This window comes from Aythya fuligula, chromosome 2 (assembly GCF_009819795.1).
Source record: "Aythya fuligula isolate bAytFul2 chromosome 2, bAytFul2.pri, whole genome shotgun sequence".
In the NCBI taxonomy this organism is placed as follows: domain Eukaryota; kingdom Metazoa; phylum Chordata; class Aves; order Anseriformes; family Anatidae; genus Aythya; species Aythya fuligula.
In genome coordinates this window covers 118070386-118092487 of record NC_045560.1, presented here as the reverse complement: position 1 = coordinate 118092487, position 22102 = coordinate 118070386, and the positions used below count along the sequence as shown (strand labels likewise).

The 22102-nt window shown below is 40.3% G+C and overlaps 1 protein-coding gene across 14 annotated transcripts in view; it reads right to left on the bottom strand.

The window, feature by feature from the left end:
• Nucleotides 1-5759: 5759 nt before the first annotated feature.
• The window catches only part of ZNF521 (zinc finger protein 521), a 232772-nt gene continuing 216429 nt past the window's right edge, over nt 5760-22102 (bottom strand). For all 14 annotated transcript variants that reach the window (XM_032183429.1, XM_032183431.1, XM_032183430.1 and 11 more), the window contains one exon: nt 5760-6590. In XM_032183429.1, the coding sequence (XP_032039320.1) occupies nt 6561-6590 (30 nt within the window). In that variant the 3' untranslated portion in view covers nt 5760-6560. The remainder of the gene's footprint in view (nt 6591-22102) is intronic.

Genomic DNA, 22102 nt, shown 5'->3' with positions numbered 1-22102 from the left:
AAATTAACTATAACAAATTAAGAAAAAAGCATAAAGGTGTTTGGAAGTAAAATAGGTCAAAGGATGAATGAATCAACATGAATCTTAAATTCATCAAAAATGATGACCTAGCTGCCAAATCAAATACAGGTTCACAAAAGTAATTAAGAAAATCAAAATTGCCCTGTGTCAATCATTAAACAAATAAAGCACAGGGAGTAATGAGAGGAATAAAAGGATGGCAATCAAGAAAAAAAGGAAAAATCTAACCAATGATTTCTAAAAAAAAAATAATAATTATTATGAATAACTCTGAAAGATGGGCATTCCCCTGAATTAAAAATATCTTAGTATGCCTTTTGGCTTTCAGATGCTGGAATCTCATTTGCTTCAAAGGCAGTTTTGTTTTCACTTACCTGCGGTCCCTTATCTGTGCAGAAGACCATACTTCACCTTGTGAAGGTGCTGCTCTATCATGTGTCTGCATTATAGGATCTTGCGTAAGTAACTGGTTCAAAAAAAGTGACATAATTTTGTTACTGAACTTTTAGCCACTTGTCTGAACAAACATAATTGGTTCCATAAACAAGGAGGAAGGCTGAGTGATATCAAACATCTAGAAAGGACACAAGAAACAAACAACAAAGAGATTGTGAGATTGTACACATCTGTACAGCTGACTTGTTGGATACACACATCGCAGTAGCCTGTATGGCCATAAGATTTTTAATTGTGATCATCTATGTGCCACTTTATATTTCAGATTTTAAAGGAGGCACTCTACATTGCTCTCCACCCTCCATGAGAAGGTAAGGAGTAGTTACCACACACAGTTGGAACCCATGCCACTGGCAAAGTCAAGAGCACCATGCCTATGGCAGATTCTTCTTCAAGAGCTCATTGATTCTCTTCTGTTCTGGATGTCCAGTAAGATTACTACCAAGCCAGTGATGCATCTATAGCAGAGACTGCCATGAACACACTTTGCTTTTCACCATCCCACAGAAATTTGCTGTTGAAAATGTGCTTAGAAAATAATGAATGAGAAAATCAACAGAAAGCAGCCAGTAACATCTCATGCCCCCTTAAATTCTAGTGGTGTGCTCAAAAATAGATGCACAGATAAAATACATTTTCCTTAAAAAAAAAAAAAAAAAAAAAAAAAGGATAATTTTATCTTCTGTTTGTCCAACATGTGTAATGTTCCCATTGATCACTAGGATCAGAGGAACCAGAAAAGACATTTTATTCTTGGAGATTTTATTCCAAAATATAACTAAGGATTGGAATTCTACTCGTACAAATGATTGCTAACTACAAAACCCAGCTGTTTTATACTTAAAAATAAATACAGATTGAAACGTTTCAATGTATTTTATTTTGCCCTTTATTAAACTGCATTTGTGTGCTTAACGTTAACCTCCCCATTCAAATGTCATTAGCTGCTAATTAAGATGTTGATATGCTGATTGTATATCTTGCAGTAGAAATGATTTGCAGGCACTTACTAGGTGTTTATCAAACTCCAGCACACGTATAGGTTTAGCATAAGCATGGCACATTTAATTTACTGAGCACTATCCCAGTTCTCCACTTCTTTTTACTTTTTTTTTTTTTTTTTTCCTAATACATAATGAGCAAAAGAAGTAAAAAGCATGGCAAGTTGTCAGGAATCATCTCAGAAAAGAAGAAAAGTACAGTAAGTGATGTAGGACCTAGCCACAGGAGTGCAAACATTTTTTGCCTCTGATTTCAATAAACCTTATTTTAAAATCTCTGAAAAGATCCCAGCATATTAATAATGAGCCCCTTTAATTTGTCTACAACTTATATTGTCCCACCAGCCAGGAGCAGAATGCTCTTTGGTATTAAAGGTTTGTTTCAAACAGCATCCCTGTTACTTCCAAAAACAGTTTAAATCAAAGAAAGACAGCAATGATTCTGCTAGTGCAAAAGCAGTTCTGCAACACAGGGTATGTTTTCACAGGACTTTTTAATATAATTTATGAATATTTGCTCGCAACATAATTGTCTTTTCTGCTGACATTTTCAAAGCAACACTGTGATTTGTTGGGTCTCCTGAGAGTCCGAGTACAAAACTGATAATTATATTAAATATACATAGACAATAAAGAGTGTGTTTACATAACTATGCCCATAAATATCTGATTGAACAGTCATTGTTCTCAAAACCCTTTTAAGCAGCTCTCAGAGGGATCCAATTCTAATGACATGATGGTTTAAAAGATGTTGCTCAGTCTTGTTCCATATTTAATTAACTTTCCTTTTTTAAACTTGTGATGGTGGAGACAATAACAAATAGCTCTGAAAGGAGAGAGAGCTTTGAAACATGAGTGAGACCTTGTCAGGCTTTTGTGTGCCACACACAGAAGAAGATCTGCACACAAGAGTTGGTGGCCGGGGGCCTCCCAGCTCCTGAGGGAGTGCATTACTATAGCATTCACAGTTCACTACTACCACTAACAACAGTAACAACAATAATAATAATTAAAGAAATCTTCTGCATACAAACAAGGGAAGCAACACAGGGAGGGAAAAAGGATGCATTAAATGGAATTGGTAAAATAGGCCTAATCTTGTTTATTTTTTTTGTGCTCCTACAGAGCACTGAAGCAAATACTTGAAAGAGAATGGCACATTGCCCACCAAGATGTAAAGAGCTCATGAACATTAATTGAGCATCAGTGTATGACTGAACACATTAGATAGGAATCAAGGTAACTTTTCTGAATTCAGGGATGGTCTTATTCTGTGGAGTCCTTCACCTTGCCCCATCTTAGACACGGCTGTAACAGCAGCACAATATTCTGTTTTCACACTGCGCAATTTTTAATTGTCACCAATTATAATTCATTTACTTTTATGTGTCCTACCTGTCACAATATTAACATTTGTAAGTCTTTCCCTTTGCAGGCTGTGAGAATCTGTTGTGACATCTCAATAAAGCAGGATTCAATCAAGGTGTGAATGAATTCTTAATCTTGTTATAAATAGAAGGTGCCATATGTTGGTATGGAAGGGATGTCTCTTTTTGGTGTTGAGGACAGTGGTAATGAAACAAAGTGACTGGTCATGCCAGAATTACTAATGAAAGCCTAGTCACTGAGATGTTGAGAGGGCTCCACCTTTCTACATGCTATGAAGAAGGACATGAGAACTGTTAATGTGTCCTAGGCAGAGTCTTTGAACTATTCTTTTTGTGAGTTTTTGGACTGTTAGTAGAGCAACTCCTCAGTCAGGGAAAACAATGAGAACACTGCACCAGGAGTGAATCTAAGAAGTCATGATAACCTCCCCGATCACTGCAGCACCTAAAATGTATTGGGAAGTCTAACTTAGGCAAAAAATTATGAAGATGTATGTGATGGTCAAAGCTCTTATTTTGGAGAGCAGAATATCATAAAGGCCTAATACTCATTTAGTCCCAGATCATGGTTTGTTCAGATACAGAATCAGTGCATTTCCTCATAAATCCTGAGCTCAGGTATCATCTGGGTGGATTGCTTCACTTCCGCAATATAAATTCCCTATTTATGCCTTCTTCAGCTCTGTTATGTTATCTAAACACAGCTCTGGCAAACAAGCAGAGGGACTAATCATTTTATTAAACTATCACTTACAGTAAAACTCATGTCCACTTGAAATCTTGGGAATAAAGCCAGTCTCAAAGGTAAGAGGATACCTTGTCCATCAATCTGTCCACACAACCTCACAAATAGATTTATCCTTTCGCCTTACGTTAAGGGTATTAGGAGGGGCTCCTTTTAGCTTTTACTGACCCAGGACAGAGAAAGGCATGCCCTAGCTGAAATGCACACATGCACACACAGAGAGCCGTGTCTGTTCTTCAGTAGGCAAGATGATCTGCCCCTCTCGCTGATCCTTCTAAATGCTGTGGTAATTCCCCACAGAACACTCAGTTCTCATTGGGAAGTTTAGATGTCTTCCGTAATCTATTTAAACAGCTATTTAGGTATCACCGAGAAACCTGTTAGTTTGGAAAAGGTAAGAGGATTCCAGCACTTGATACTAGCAGCCAGCTCTTAGAAGCCACCTGGGGCTGCCTGTGGCCTAAGACCCTTCCCTTCCCCGGCACTGCACTGTGGGGACAATCGATGCATGAAGTCTTCATCACATTTGCTGCTGCTCTGTTTATTGTTCCTTTATTTACATATCTAGAAATTCAACATCTTTGCATGTTTTGCAAGCTGTCATGACATGAGACGCTAGTAATATGCTATGTTTTGCTTGCTAACATATTTTTGACATATTTTAGCTTTTGATTATAAGATTGCATCTTTCCCAGCTACCATCTGTCTCAACTCAGTGGCACTCTGGCATTTACAAAAACAGTAGGGTGTAATATTTCTTATATACTTGAACTCTACTAGAGGCATGTTATTTTCAGTCTTAACCAATATGTCACACTTTCACACATAAAGGCTGAAATGTCTTATATCCTTTAAGGTATCTGTCAAAAATAAAGAACACATCATCACATTCAGTTTGGCTGAGATGAGTAATATATTAATGAGAATAAGAATGGGAACACTTTCTGACTTATAAATAGAACTGGCATTTTACAAGCTTTGTGTACTCGTGCCTGTATTTATCCTTTTGTCAGCACAAATGAGATTTTCATACGAAACCCAGGAATTTCTTTTTTGTATTTGGCAAAGTCTGCACAATATTCTCAAAGCTGGAGTTTTAAACATGACACATTTTTTTTTTCTTGAAATATCTGGTAACCTGAGACTTTTAGACTTTACTTCTTTCCTCTCCGTCCTCCATCTGTGGACAGTCAAAATGTGGCATCCAGCAAACTGGAAATCACACTTGATATCTACCCTGACAGCAATAGGCAAGCAGCTCCAGCCATTTGGACTGTTGTGATGTGCAGCTCTTTAACTGCAGTATGTCAGCAACACTGGTTTCCATGGGATGAATCCAGCAATTCAAGCTATAGGATATGATACTAAAATAGCTGGAGAATGTTCTTTTTGGTCCTCTTTTGTAGGCGAGCTGGAGGGGGAGGAGAAGGGGGGATACTGGTAGGCAAGGTTAGTTTTTATCCCCTTTCTGCTTCTCAAAACTGCAGGCAGCTAGGAGCCAATTCAGACTCCAGCAAAGCTGTGAGGTCTTGCAACAGCTCCCTCAGGGCCGTGGTGCCACTGAGCATCATCTTGCTCTGTGCACCACCTCCACTTCTGCTACCCGCGTCAAAAGAGAGAGTGAGGGTTGTGAAGGGAACAGCACTACTGGCAGAGCAGTGGTGGATCCCAGTAGTCAGTGCTAGACCCAACTCACTAAATAGCATACCATTGAAAAACGCCAATAATTATACGCAGAAGATGTGTGGTGACTCCTCTGGCAAACATGTCAAGTGTACGGGTATGAAATTGTTGAAATTGCCAAAGAAGACAAACAAAAGCAGAAAACAGTGAATATTACCCTCAATCACATATTGCTTTATGTATGTTTAATTTTTTTTAATTGCTTTTAAGTATGTTTAAAATGTATTTATTTATTTATTTATTATTTTTTAAAAAATTTTTAATTGCTTTAAAGTATGTTTAGTTTTCTACCAGTACTTTTAGTTAAATGGTCAGCTTCGAGAACAATGTCCTACTGCCACTGACCACCACACGGGTCCTGACACAATGGGATTCTAGATCTTGGTGGCCCTTTAGGTACTACAGGAGCAATAGCAACAATGATGCTTTCAAAGGAAAAAGACAAGACACAAGCACACTCACACATAATGGTAAACTGAATTTATTTCCTTTTGGAAAACAATTCCAGTAATCTCCAGGTTCAGACCGCAGAGTAAACATTAATAACAGTAACATACAGGTTAGTTCAACTGATTCAAGAATTTGGCTGTGTGAAATCATTAAGGAAAGTCTTGAACACTCAAAGCTTCAAATGGTATCCAGAAAAAAAAAATTCTTTGACAATCTACATAACAACTATTGCATATATGGTAATGCTATCTGTCATATCGCAAGGCTTACAAATATATATACGGGCCTTATTCAACTGTGGGTTCCTGCTCTGTGAGAAAGAGTCTCTTCATATTTTTTGCAAGAATCTTCAGCAATAAAAAATAGTCTTGGATTCATCCGCTTGTATACCAAAAGAGAGAGATTTCTAGACCGAAGTTTAAACAAAAGGAAGGCCAAACAGAGCTGTAATGGAACATAGCTATTACCTTCTCCCTCCTCCTTGAAAATGACACTTTTTCTTAAGCTTTTTTTTCCCCTCACACAGTATTATTATTATTTTTATCCTTCTTGAATAGGGCCCAAGTCCACTTGTCTTTATAAGACCATTTTAGTATCAGACAACATAATACATGTGCAACACTTTATATACAGGAAGTCTATCCGGTGCTCAAAAGTTCAAACACATGAACATCCAACAGTTTCGATAATACAAGTTCTATGGTACAATACAATGTTTCTGAATAATATACATTAACAATGAAAGTTTCGTGCAAAGAGTAAAACGTGTTCCCTTTTTGTGCCACAAAGAATCCTCTGGAAGAGATGGGCCTTGCACTAACTGCTATGCTGGGTCATCGTATGATTCTGTAACGAAAAGAAAAGAGACAGCTTAGTCACAGGATAGGCATTTCTACCAACATCACACAAAATAATGTATTGGAAAGAAAATATCTTTGACTCCTCCCTGTTTTAAAGCAGCCAGAAGAAGAGTCTTTTCTCAAAGAAAAGAGCTTTTCCCAGCTGTCTCACACTGCTTTTCTTTCCATAGGTCACCAGAAAGGCAACATACTGTCTCCAGGTACGTTTGGGCAGACCTGCCCCAGGGAAACTGCACACCAGTCCTGTGGTTCTGGTGTCTGCTTACATATGTCTGATGGTTTATACATTATGCAAATGAGAAGTATGTTTATTTTGCAGAAAAGTCTGTGCTGTTTATAAACCAAGCCAAACCAAAGCAAAACAAACAAACAAAACCCCAACATGCTAAATGGACGCTGCTTCCTCAACTGTGGCATCACTTCAAGTATTTTATTACATTAAAACTTATTTCCCCCTAAATAGTGTAGCACAGTGTATTCTGGTAAGAGTCATTCTGTGCCTAGCACAGCGATCAAAGGCCGATGAGAAAACAGGAGGGGCTGCCACAGTCCTTCCATCAGTCTCCAAAAACCACCGATATTTTTCCTCAAGTGAATGCAGTGCCTTATGAAAGGTAGCACAACATGGACCTTGGAACCTGCAGTGCTCCTTTCCCATATGGGTAATGAACAAATGCAGCAGCAAACACACGTTTCACCCTCTTTCCTACTGCTGCCCTAATCTAGTCAACCACTTTTAGGGATGAGATGCTATTTCAATGCCTGCATTGGCTCAGATCCTACACAAGCACTGAGCTAAAAGCAGGGAGCCAATCGAGTGCATGTTAAGTCTTCTCCAAAGTAAACTGATCCTCAGAAAATGGACAAAGTCTGCGAATGCTGCTTCCAAACAACAGAACAGCCACTGATTAGTGATAAATTTTGCCCTTCTTAGTCTGCACCAGACTTGTGCCATTGACCCGGAGGGGATGGGATGGATGGCCCATCCTGTAATTGGGTCCCAGCTCATGCTGTCCCCTCACTATGCTTTATCAGCTTAATCTGTCTTCAAACCCCTTTGGACTAGTGCACTTCAGGATGAACTTGTTCCCCGAAGGCTGTCAACATTTTCGGTGAAGTGAACATCTACTGAAGCATACCTTTCAGAGCCACCCATGAAAAGGCACACAGAAACAGCCTTGGCAAAACAAATGTGAAATCCAGCATGACTGCAACCCAGTCTGATAGCTCTCCCTTCCTTTCTCTTTCTCTCTCCCTAAACTGTGCACGCACACAAACAATAGCTCATGGGACATTTGGCAAGGAAAGGATTTTACAGTAAGACTGAGGAATTTTTAATGTAGTGCCCTTCTCGAGATTAAAGGAAAATGACCCAGTGACACTTAAAGATGCAGTTTCCAGATGTGAATGCAAAATGATTTAATGCTGATGGCAGGAATTCCAGACTGTCCAAGGCCAGAGTGTTAAAAAAATACACTCTACCACTTGATTTCATCTAGCTTCTTATCCTTCACATAAAGTCATTTCAAAATGCTGTAAAGCAGTGACAATACTCTGCAGACTAAAATGTTGGCTGGTCTCAGGTAATGGGCTCTGACTTGAAAACCACAAAAGCAAGGAAATTAAGAGTTTAGCCTGACAGTAGGCCCTTTTGTCATCCTGTTGTGCCCATTTATTGCAGCACTTATGGCATAACACCACAGGCTTATTGGAGACCCTGCAGTACCTAGAAACCACAGGACAGGTTAAATATGGGGTAGCAGCCTGAATGCTGATTCCTCCTTTGATCCTGAGCAGGTGAAGTCATATACCAGTTGTTACATTGCAGAGAGATATTTGGGGGGTGCCTTTTGTTTCTAATCTGCTGAGAGCAAGCATGTCAGTCATTCCCATTTTGATTTCTTTCCACTGCCTGAACAGTGCATGATCAGTGTGGGGCTGGTTGAACAGTTGCATATGGAGCAGCCAAAAGGTGTTTTAGATGTGTGGGCATAACTCTGGCTGCAATGACATTTTTGATTAAAAAATAAAATGGCCCAAATGAGAGGGAGGCAAACTAAATGAAGCATGACTCAAGGCCTGACCTGCTCCAGCTCTTGGTGTCCCTGGCTCCCGTGCCCTGGGGTGCAAAATAGGATTCTCTTGATACAATAAAGAGGCAGTAGAAGAAATCAAGTGTTGCAGAGAAAAGCAAGACAGGGCAGGATACAAACATTACGAAATTCTTTGAGCAGCTCAGGCCTCAAAAATGCAAGTGTACTTATTGTAAACAGTCAAAACACAACATGCTTTCCAAAGTAATTAAGGCTCCCCAAACATGAAGGACTAGGGAGAAATACCTATTTGGCTAAGTGGCAAAAAATACCAAGTGGAAGCACTTCAGAAGCATACCATTGACAAGGCAAGCAGGCGAAGGATGGGAGGAGAGAGATAAGACAAGAAAGAAAATTCTGTAATCCCATGGAGAGCCATATTCCACTCCACCAAAAGCCATCTATTGGAGACCCCATGTCTAAGTGACTGAAAATTGCAAACATTAATCCCAGTTATGAACTGTTGTTGTTTTTATGAGGGGTGTTGTGTTTAAAAATTTAGGGCAAAAATCCTCCTCCATTATCCGCACAGCGGATCTCGACTGTGATGCTCTCTCTTCCTCGCGGGCGGCGAGCTCCCCACCTCCCCGGTGGAGGAAGCGCCCGCGGGTGGGGAAAGCTGAATTTGGAGCCCCTGCCGGCAGGGACGTGGCAGGGACACAGGAGCATGGGCACCCAGGGAGAGCATGAAATTACAGTCGAGATCCCCTGTGTGGCTCTGAGGGCACACTGCCCTTCACTAAAAGTACACTGCATGAACTCAAAATGCGTCTCTGCCGGAAACTTCAAAATAGTTTTGCCTGAGTTTGGAGCAATTAGTGCATCCACTTGCCAAAGCGAAGTCTTTAACTAAGTACACGAGATATCATGTGCTTCCCTACTTAATATCCCCCAAATTTGATTGCATATAAACACATCTGCTTAATTATGAGGTTGTCTCCCTGTGAAGCAAAAATTTCAATTTCCTACTCAAGCAATGGAAAGGGAAAATATTTTTTATTAACGTAATCCTTCCTGGACCTCAGCAATAGCTGCATTAACATTTCCAAGAGCTACAGTTTCATGAGGAGAAACTAGTTTGCAAATACAAATGCAAGCTTTGCATGCACAAAATGGAGGAACAGTGAAGCAGAAGGTCTGTGTGTCACTGCATTTGTTACTGCATTAGACACAGACCCAGCCAGGAAAGCTGTCTGACCTCCCCAGTTTCTCTGTCTTGGTATTATCTGAAAAGCAGGTATATTACCTGGGAGAACCCGAATTCAACGTATTTCTCATGCAATATAAACTCTTTAAATGCATTTGTCCTGTTCCTATATCTATATATTAGCGGAACCCAGAATCCTAACTGTTATGTGAGCTGCTATAAAATTGTATGCTGCCACTTTTCTAGATGAAAATGCTTTGAGATATCTTTGTTGTCAGTGCTATGGAACTAGAAAACAGGAACAGGTTTCATTATAATACTGGGTGGAAGAATCTCCTCTGCAAAAAAAAAAAAAAATAAAATATATATATATACATATAAAGGTTTCTTTTCAAGACAAAAGAGGTAGCATTTTCGGTTGTTTGATATATGTCTTTATGTCTTCATGTTTCAGAAAGAACATGAGATGTATTAGCTAGTAAAAAGTTCCCACCCAAAGCATCAAAATTAATGAAGAAAAAAAATCCACAGATAACCACAGACATCGTTCCATCAGAATCTTTAATGTGAACTGCGGTTGCATTTGATTTAAATGGGACTTGTGCTTCTTATGACTAGATGAAGCAAGACCCGGTTATACCTGACAAACAGTGCAAAGAGGGTACAAGTGAAGAAGTAGAAAGATGAAATGTAGATGTATTATTTCAACAGATGGTAACGGTACCACAGCAGCATGTTATTTTTTCCTTAGTTCAGGAACACAAACACGAGTAATCAATCATCACTGATTAAGTAATTATGGTACCCTACATGTTATCACTTATCTGGAATCCTTTACCTGTGTACATTATGGATCACCTTGTATTTTTTTTCTTCTTTTTTTTTTGCATTCAAAGAAAACCCACAAACCTGAACCCCACTGCGCTGCAATACAGTTCCAGGTTGTAAAACAGAACTCTACATTACTATCAACCTTTAAGCACTACAATTTTATTTATTTATTTATTTTTTTAACAAAAGCAATTGGTTTCCAACAGGCTGGATAATAAGTCTTTTGACCTGCATTCTTCTCTGACCCATTAAGGTCACCCCTGTGCTTGGGCATATAGCTGACTTAGGAAATGCCTGCAAGTCCTGCATTTCATCTCCTGCCCACTCAAAATAAAGCTTTCTTTAAATGTGTCTGTACGGGTCCCTGAAGACCAGGGAAGCATCCCTGTAGTGGGCAATGGAGGGACAGAAGCTTCTGCCTTTATTAATGAATGCAGACCATTATGAGTCTGGCTGGCTCCTGCACTGTTCCCAGAAGCATATACTGTACGTGACTTAAAATGCTAGAATATTGACACAAAGCGAGCTGGGCACCCCTAAGGAAAATTACTCCTTGGATATAATGTAGGCTCGTAACAGCTATTAGAGTACAAAATAAAACCCTCCGGGATCAAACTGACATATACCGCATTCTACCTACTCCTCAAACATTAGAAGAATTTCTTTGTGAAGGCATTCTCAAGGACAGCATTAAACTGACTTTTGTAGCAATCTGCACCAGCTTTTTGGCTTACAGCTTTTAGTACTAAATCTCTAGTTTGAATCAATATAAGTACTATATCTTCCACATTAATCAATACATTTGGTTCAATACATGTTCTATTAAATTATACTTTCTAATCAAGATTTTCTGCTTCTCTTCCCTTCTTTTTATTCCAAACTTTTTACCCTGTACCATACTTCTCAAACTGTCTGCGGCTAGTAAGGGGACACTGGATTTTCCAGAACTGAAGGGGAAGAAAGAAAAGCTGGCAGAAAAGGCAAGCCTAGCAAAACCTTAAGTGCAGCTGTAATGACGAATCACAAATTCAGCTTCACAGAGTCAACACAGTTTCCAGAACTTCAGTCTGATGCCTCATTACTTAGCCGATTGCCATGATATAAGACCTCTTCTGCAGAAAGCTCTGCATAGGAAAGTGGTGAAATACTACATCATGTGGAAAGGAGCATGGGGGAGGAGGGAACAGGCGTATGGCAAACAAATGAAACTTACTTAGACGTAACTATAACTTTAAGAAAAATCTCAGTAAAGACTGATTTTTATGCCCTTTCCTCAAACTTGTGCCGTTTCGGTGCTGCAGTGCACAGTTTCTTGTCAAAGCCCCATTGTATTGTGGCAGGGTTCTTTCCTGGTAAACTGTAATATGATTACACTCAAGTCTAAATTGATGAGATATTTAGATTTGTGAGATACTAAGATTAAATACACACTATAAATTAAGATGTAAAAAGATATAATTTAGTCCAAGTCTTTGGGGATATTTGAAACATTTGGATAGAAGTTCTCTCTAGCAATCTGAGTGATGTACACAGTTACAGCAAATGACTTTTCCACACCTGTGTAAGGTTTGGTGGAATGTGGTTATTCTTCATACGCAGAGAATATGAAATGCAATGTCAAAATGATAAACACATATATTGCAGACACTTGCCGCTGTATCACAGATCAGAAATGCTACGCTGATGTCCTTGTTTATGGTTTCTCTTTCTTTTCTCCACATAATCACTGTGAACCTGCAGAGAAACTGTTGCATTTTCTTTTGACATTTAACATCATCTTACTCAGCTCACAATAGCATCTTATAATCCTTTCTAGATGACACTGTATCACCATTAAAGAAAAAGGTGAAATGTCATAATAAAAGAGAAGAACAAGAATTAAAGAATTTAAAGACAGAAAAGACCCATTAGGGCGTTTTCTCCACCCATCTTGCCAATGTTGGATTACTGCCTATAGTGTAATTTCAAGTGTTTTGCCCAGTCCAATTTTAATTAGAGCTTCCAATGCTCCTCTTGGGAGGCTGTTTCACAACTTCACAGACCTCAGGGTTAGGATTTTTTTTTCCCGATGTTCATCCCAGGAGAGGAAGAGGCTCAGCCAGCCCCAAATCACATACAAAACCAGAGCTGCATAGTCAGGAGCTGATTTCAGTAGAATATCTGGGCCATTTCAAAGCATCTGAATGCAGTCAACTTGCTTTCACTGCCTCAAAACATTAAGGCCCCCCTTCACTGCTATTGCAGGCAATTAAGATGATTCTATCATGTGCGCTTCTCAGGTTCAGCTACAATACAAGTAAATGTGTAGTAGAGGTGGGGTTTAGCTGTGTTCCCACAGTGAAAACAATCCCTTCCACAGTCCACCTCTGCCAAATGTATTAACTGAAGGTTTTAACCCTGATATATCTAGGGCCATTCTATGCTATAATCTTTAGTTGTACTGACAATCATCTATGAGCTATGGTTTACAATCTATAAACAACTCTGCATTTTCACATAGGTGAAATACAAAGAGCAACTTCAGCTGAAACTCTTCATCAGGTGATGTGACCACAGATTACTACCCCCTCAAGTCCCTTTATTCCTTTCATAAAACATGAGCCATAAGAAATTAAATTATTATATCAGAAATCTTGGATCTAACAGATGTTTCTAATGTGTCTGACTGAGGAAATTATATTGTTTCTGAGACAAAAATGCATATATATTCAGAATGCAACACTTATCCTGAGTGAATGAGGGAGCTGGAAAGGAGATGAAGTCTGACAGTTTTTCATAAGTAGGGAGCTAAACGGAGACTTTGAAGTTCTAGAGAAGAAATAAAACTCCAGGCAAGGTGTGCCTGCCACCAGCATCTTCAGTACTGCAGTGCAGCTGACAGAGCAGGAGTGTAGATGAATTTTTAAATGTACTAATATTGACATGGAGTTTCATCCAGACCCAGTTTGACCATCAGCATAGACCTAACAAAACATCATCACCAAAACTTGAGATTCCCAAGGAAAGAAGTATTTGATCTGAACTAAAACAGAGCTATTTCCACAACAAAGGAGGGGCCAAATCCCAAGAGAAACTATGTGCCCATAAATATCACTTATCTATGCATAAATACCACTTATGTGTGGTGAGTTTATGTTTACCAGCCTTTGAGAACCAGCTCTGTTCTCAGACATGATGGCCACTTAACCGGTCATCTCAGGTCATGACTGACCACTGTTCACAACGATAATTTAAGAAATCCTACACTGAACTACAGTTATTCAGACAAATTAGTTCACATAAGCTATGTGATTTGATATGATATGATATTAACATTTCTGAAATGACATGACTGCTAATCAGATCATTTGCTTAATCATATTTATGTAAAAGTCTCAGTATTCTGGTTCTTTTACTCAAACATTTCCAGCTGGACCACAGAAAACAAAATCATAAAAAAAACTTTGAATGGATAGCATGTTCTCAGGGATGCAAACTGCAAACTAAAAAACAAACAAAGAAAACCCAATACTGATTTTTCTTCAGAGACTTACATTAAGTCACTAGTAAAATGCCAGGGATTCCCTTTTGGATTGATTATTATATGAGAGTACTTACATCACAGATTCTCTGTATGGAAAAGAATGACATATATTTTTAGGTACAGCAAATAAGACCTTCATCGTTCTTACCAGAAGTGAACGGAGGTGAACAAAAGTGTCCGTTCACCATCTTTGCACCTTCCTCAGTACAAGTGTCGGCAGGGGCTCCTGGTTAAGCCCCTGACATAAATCAGTGTAGCTCCAAGGCTGCTTTAACCTATGGTGCCAGGTAATAACCTTCCAGTGGCCTCCCTTACACTATCAGGTGTTTATTGAAATGCAATGGAACTTGCAATGACCTCTCCATTCTGGGCAAGGCATGTTTGGACGTATGATTACCTCTGTAAATGCTGGTGAAAGGAGAGAGGGAAAGAGGTAGGATGAGTTCACAGCAATCTATCAAATCTGGGAAAAAACTCCATTCTATTATGCTGTGAAGTGGCTGTATTGCTAATCAGGATCCAAGCCTACATCTTGTTTGTAGAAAAACAAGGCTTTGGTGATGCTGTAAATGTTTTAAATTAATACACAGGCATCCTACCCCAATAAGAAAATTGTTCACTAAGTGGGAATAAAAGCTTAAACAAAAAATGCGAAAGGAGGCACTTCTGAGAAATATATCAAAAGTCTTATTACTTTAGAATATGATTACGATTACCCTGGTATAAATTAAGAGAAACTCCACTGAAAGCAAGGGAGTTACAAGATAGGGACAAGTATGAACAGAGCCAGGGCTGTGAAGTTTAAAACAAAATGAATATTGCTCATCTACTGATTGCTTCTCGCTCACCCTCTGCAGAGGGGACAGGCAGAAGTCTCTTCACCATGTCAGACACAGTCAGGCAAAGAGCCGGCTGAATGAATCCTGCTTATCTGCAGCTGCTGTGGAGTAGAGTAGCTGAGGACAAAAAGCTTTGATAGGCAGTACCGCCCGATAAGATATTCAGGGATTGGGTCAGTGTTTTACAAACAGATGTGTTCAGTGGCTAGCTGTTGCTCTATTTTTATTTTTTCTTTTTTCTTTGTTATGTTTAATTTATCATGCTGGTGCTTTCTAAACTACAACATCTGTAAACAAGTTTAGGTTTGACCTCCCTCCTATTTTACATCCATGAGGGGTACTCCTACTTCATACTCTAATTTCAGATCCCCTGAAGACAAATGAATCTGTGGAGACAGGTGTAAAACAAACAAACAAACAAACACAAAAAGCCCTTGGTCTGACAATATGTGTTCATCTTACGTGAACACAAATTTACCTAGCTGGGAGTGAGGAACTAGCTCCTGGAACTGAAGCTTTGCTATGTACAGATTCCTTTATAGGTCAAACCCAAATAAACAAACTACTGCTAAATATTTAACAGCTCAGTGCAGTAATTAGTGACAAATAATGGAAGCTTAAATTGATAATTGCGCAGAAATGTCCTCTTGGAAACATTACATGTTTCTTGCTTCTCCTGTGTATCTCACACTCATTGAATCCTGTTAGGTCTTTTCAGGGATTAAACTGACAAAGGAACCTGTATTTTACACACATCTGTTCAGTTCGCGATGAAGTTTGCTAGGACGTGTCAGCAGGAAACTTCCAAGTGGATCTTTTTCTTCTCAAATTCCCATTCTGGGCTCTCTGACTTGAAGCAGAGTAGCTGCTGGATCAAGTGAATTGATTTCAAACCTTAAACCAACCAGCAGCTCCAGAATTTCAGCTCTTGTCCATAGGATTCAAAAGGTCACCCAATTAAGATGGGGAAGCACACAGAGCTGTGATTTATATGCAAAGGGCAACCTTTAAAACAATGATCCTTCCCTGTTTTCCACAGGTGCATGTACAAGAATTCCTTTGAACAAAATTACAAGTGAAATTACAAGTTTCTTGACACTGCCTGAAAGGAAAGCGCTGTAACTTGTCTGCACTCTTATTATACGGGCGGACGCATCCCACACTTGTATCGATCACCCGGTTCACCTCCCTACCTTGTGACATAATGCTGGGTATTGTGCTTATCAGGTGATAAAGGGACAGCCTGGAATTTGGATTCCCTGCACATTGCCAGCCAGTGCGTGCTGCCTTGTACAACAGCACTCAGCACACAGGAGGTTATGGATCAGCCCAGGATTAACACAAAGTGACTAACACAGCTTTCACTCAGCTAAAAGCAAACCCCAAACCAGCCCAGGTTTCAAATCACCAAACCCAGCTTTTGTGAACAAAGATCAGACCTGGTAGATATCTGGCATACATATACCCAATTAAGAGAGAACATGTAAGCAGACTGGTATGTATTTTGGATCCAGAAATCAGAAACACAGGTGAAAATGTTTCCTCTCATCTGTGGTATGTCAATTTTAAAATGTGTAGAAAAGAAAAGAAAAGACAATGGAGTTCTGCTAGCTCTCCTCCCTTGGAAATGTCCAAGACCCAGACTCAGTTACACATTGATGCATCTTTTTCCTTCATGACAGTATGTAAGGAAATCCAGATCGAGCAGGTTTGATGGTAATAACCAAAGATTCCTGAGCTGATAAGCAGAGGTCCCATTGCTCTCAGTCTCTGACTTCCTTCACAGCTGGTCACTGTGTCAGCCCACACAGTGGGCTTGGACATCTCATCGTCCTTGGACATCTTGGACAGCAAGGAGTAGTGGGAACTGGGGCAGTCATTACATGACAGGCTTGGTAAAAGTATGAATTACAAATACACTTGTTCGTAAAGAAAACAGGGACCATTTTTGTCCCTTCAAAGCTGGTAACTAGTTAGGCAGTTAAGAACTCTCTATTGAAATGTTGTTCTTAGAATGACCCCACTGGAGTTCTCTTCTTTTCAGTTTAAGAAATTCCATGTTGTGAAGGTGATTTTGAGACCAGAATGCTATTGTGCCCTTCAAAAAGTCACTACTTCTCTCAATTTTTTAAGGACATACACTGTAAATCAATAAATCTGGAGCGTTTACTGACATGTGGTACCAGAACAATAAAATTTTATGTCTGTCATTGTGGTTATTGGTTGTAAAACAAAGAAGTCTGGATTCTCTATTGTCTTCTGTTTTGTTGTCATTTGCATCTGTGTACAAGCAGTGTGAAATATGACCACAGCTAAATGGGAAGAATTTTACTCTCACTTTCACCTCTTTCCAGAACCTATACAAGGGGCAAGACAGAGAAGTCTTACCCCTTGTAAGCCCAAGGCACACATTTAATAATCCCCCCTCCCTCCCAATAAGTACTGCACACAGCAGCATCCTTCTATGCCTTTTTTTCCATCCTCCCTGGGAGGCGAGAAGCATCCCCCTCCCGAATGCCATTCTTGGAGGCTGGTCATCCCGTGTCCTGTCACACAGCTGGCCAGTGACACGTTGCAAGACAGACGTGTCATTAGAGCCAGCCTCGACCCCGCACTGACAGGCGAAGAAGTGCCCCCCTCACCCCTGGGCCTGGCTGGCGGTGCCGTGGCACTCCTGCCTCCCTGGCTGTCTCCTGCTGGGGAGGCCAGCCTGGTGCAGCTGCCACTTGCAGCACCCCTTGCTGCCCGTTAGGGCTGTTTTTTTAGCCTGGCAGTCTTGTGATCAAGTGAAAAGGATCACGCTGAGGAGGGAAAATGACTGGAGACGACACTTACGCTCGTTTGCTGCCTGTGTTTAGTGCCGAGCTGCCTGAAATACTGAACTTTAATTCCTTTACAAAAAGATGTGCTGTAGCTATGGTGAGGCTAATCTATAACCCTCGCAGTCTTATATAATTTGCTACTCCAAGTTAATTTTAATTCATTACAATAAAACCCACCTAATTAAAATAACTCTTTAAAGTGAAGTATTAGCTTGATCCTGGGAAAAAAAAAAAAAAAAAAAAAAAGACAGAATCTTCTCATCAGAGGGCGATTCATCATACGGCAGTGCACACTTACAAAAATGCAAAGGTAAAGCAATAAACAAGTACCCACAGCAGCGGGGCCAGGCGGAAAGGGGCAGGCAACAGGAGGCCTGCTCTCCCATCAGCACGCTGAGGATCCTGCCACACAGAAGTGGCACTTACTCTAATTTAAAGCTCTCACAGTTACTTCACCTTGGCAAAATTTATAAACTAATAACTTCAGTAAACAGACCGGCGCTGCAAACAGGAAAATAAAACCAATGCAAAGATGCAGGCCCACAGAGGAAGCAGCTTTCCCAGAAAGTTACTGTCTTCAACAATAAGATAAAACATTTGTTTGGGGGCTACTCTTCTAGTCCCTGAAGTTCAATAACAGTTCTGCATTGTAACATTAGCATCAGCAAGATCTGCACTGCCTCTTCACTCTGGTCTGTATTCTATTCTCTCCACAAATCTCTTCAGCATCTTAAGGCATTTTACAAATCGGTATGCTTGTGTTCTGGTCAGCTCAACCAAAGAAATACTGCTGGATTTGAAAGAACCTGCTCTGGGGCTTTGGCTTTCCCTTAAAATGTTGTTAAATTGTCAGGTAATCTGCTTTCAAAGTGCCAGTTCTAAAACATACTCATATTTGCAATTAAAGCTCACAGTCTTCCTGGTTTCTACTACTTTTTGTTTCTCAGTACCTATTAAAAATTACAAAAATGTAGTGTTCTCCATTTACATGAGCAAAGAAGAAAACCAGAAAGCAATTACAAGGGTTAAGCAGCAAGTCTACGGAATACATGCAGCACAATATTGGAATGTTTTTTCGTGTGTGTGTGCTGTATCCTAAAACACACCACTTTGTAGAAAGTTCTTTTCAAATCAAAGCACTACTACAGTAAAACAACTGCAGGCAACATTTCTGAGCCACGACGCAGTTTGTGTCAGAACGCTCATCACTTCAGGCTGACCTGTCAAACTATCTTTGGGAACACGATAAAAAGGCAAATCTGCAAGTTGGTAAGAAACTTTTGAATGATAAAAAGTATGCGCTGCTCACGGACTACAGAAAATAATGCTGTGCAGTGCCAGCTGAGCTGTTCTGATGCTGACAGCAGATGTCTGCCCCTTCCTACTGCTTACAGGCACACCTGCTCGGGCTGTGCTCCTAAGACTACTGTGAGAGAGTCAACGTTGTGAAGCTCCAACAGAAGAAACCAAATAAAAAATTAGGGCTCAGTTGAGTGATGCCGAGAAGAGATCAGTATTTAGTACTATACTGCTATCAGCAGTCATGCTATATTATAAATTGCATGTGGATGAAGTCAGTGAGATGACATTTTTGAACCTTGGGAGGCAATTTCTGGTGCTTACATTTTCAGGAGATTCTCAGCACCTTGCAGAATCTGACCCCTGAATCCAACCCATGTACTTGGGTGGCTCAGTAGGGTCTCAAGATGCCTTGTTTTAGGCATCAGGGATTAACGTTTTGGCCACGGGGCTTTTCCAGAAACTAACACAGTTGTCAAACAGTCTACAGAGCTCACCAGAGAATCATTTCTAAGGGTTTTGGAATCACCACTTTTCCGAGATATATTTCTCTATTAAGTTCTGCAGAACAGTCCAACATCTGCAGAGACTTACCATTCTCTGATAAATTTTTGTCATTTTCAGACTAATTCCTATACAACCACCATATATATTTTTTTTAAATCCTTGTGGCCTAAACATTCAAATCTTGGGCCAGCTCAGTCCTCAGTGCATGTTAAAGCATTCATAAGGCTGCCCGACCTTATGCCAGCCTGTAACAGCACCTGAGGGATTTATATATCAATTAAAAAACCCTGGAATTCATTGGAGTCTGAGACGTGCCTGCAAGGACCAAAAGGGAGTGATACAGAACCAGCTAGCAAAATAAACAGGAATTGCTGCATACTAAGGGAATCCTTGGCTGTCTGACTAAAGGTACCTTTTATACTGGCAGGGGATGCAAATTGGAGCCCGAGGATCCGCACTTTCATTTTCAAAGCACTTTGCAAACATCAACCACTTCACCTTCACACCATTGCTTCGAGGGAAGTAAATATGTGCAGTTCCAGCATCCTCTGTTTTCTGGAGGTGCAAAGAAGCACCCGGTGTTTTTTTACAGGCACAGTCTGTGTTCACACACAAAAGGGAGCTTTTGACAACCTCTTCCTTTGTGGGCAAATGAGTTTCCCAAGGACACCAGGGGAATTAGTGGCAGAAAAGGGATTAGCAGAGAGATCCTGCTATCCAAGCCTGGTGCTCAGTCCGCCCTGCCTCTCCTGGAAGACACCAAGGCATCTCACTGCATCCCAGCCATACACTGCGTTGTTGTACAGGGCAGATTATTGCATGTCATCCTTTATAATCTCTCCTTTAAGAGGGAGTCTACCCGCTTTCCATGCGTTCCCCCTCTGCTTCCCCCCGCAGATGGTGGCAAGGTTAGAGACAAGTTGTTTTCTCAAGGCTGAGATTAAAAATGGCTCTGTGTTTTGCTAAGCATTCCTCTGAAGCATGGGCAGCGCGTGCGTGTGTGTGTGTCTGAGAACGACCCCAGTGAAAGGGAGGAATGAAAGATGCTAAACAATGCTGCACAAAGTTGCAGACTGTTCGGCTACAGGCCAGAAAATGAATCCAATTTTTCATTCTGTCATTATAAATATTTCAGTGCAAATGGTACTGATTTTCTGCAACTGTGGTTAAGCAAAGGGCCTCCGAGTGAATATTTAAGAAAAAAAAAAAAAAAAAAAAGGAAAAGGAGAAGAAGGAGGAAGGGAAAAAAAAAGAAAAAAGAAAAAAGAGGGAGGGGGGAAATTAAGGTTAGCAACCAATTAATTTCAAACTTCAACAGCAAAAAAAAAATCTGGGAAAATTTCTATAGCGATGTGGTGTATGTGACTCCAAGAAGGAAGAAAAAAAACATTTACTCTGCTCTTCTTCTGACAGTTTCTCATAAAATATCTGCAGTCCATCTATCTTTTAGTACTCCAGGCTCCTCTGGAGAGCAGAAAATAGTAGTTTAAAGCTCACTTCAGTGCCAGTCTGCGGGAGATTGCTTTCCACAGGACCCCTGCTGATGGAGGCCTAGGGGAAGAGGCCCAGGAGTTATTCAATCAGTCCAAGGCTCTGGGGCGGCTGGGGGTCCGCTGAGGGCTGATTATAAAGCTGCCCTCCTGTTGCCTGCCTCCGAACAGAACGAAATGAGCAGCCTCTTGCTGAGCAGATTCTGCAAGAAGGAATTTCACCTGTCACGGAGTTTGTCAGAATTTCAGGATTTATCTTGGTGCAAAATTAATAAAATACCAACTAGGATTTCAGCCTGACTACTCAGCTGTGTCATCTCAAAGTGATCTTTCACCTAAGAAAACCTGGACACGGAGCTACTGAAGTCATCCTTGCCCTACTTTTGCTCTGGAACTTCAGCAGGATGCTATGACTGAATAACAAAACCATCAGATGTGGGTTTCCTGACAATTACACTGAACGTCAAGCACTGGGTGGGTGCTACTGTCCTAACGCGTGACCTTCCACCTTACTTCCGTGCTTCCCGAATCTCCCTGGAATAAGCTAGGAATCTGAAATATAAAAAGATCATTTCTGTAGTTTATAACCTAGTAGGTCCCTTATGGCAGCACATCTGTTAAGTTCATATGCTGGTATTCCAGGTCTGGATTTGATTTATAAGTTTTAAAGGAGTACAAACAACAGACTACATAAGATTACATTCAGTGAAACCCTGCAAATTAATATTGCTGTGACAGTCAAGTACATGGTCCTTTAACCATATTCTGAGTCTAATATCTATCCTTGCAGTAAAGTGCCAGGTTGATAAAGCATCATCTCAAGCTTCTGTGAACAGAGTTCAGCTCTTTCCAAGCTAGATAGTCTCACCGGTCTTCTGACAGTGCCTTACAGCAATAATAATAATAAAAAATCTTCGTATACTACCTATTTAAGTAAGATTGTGCTA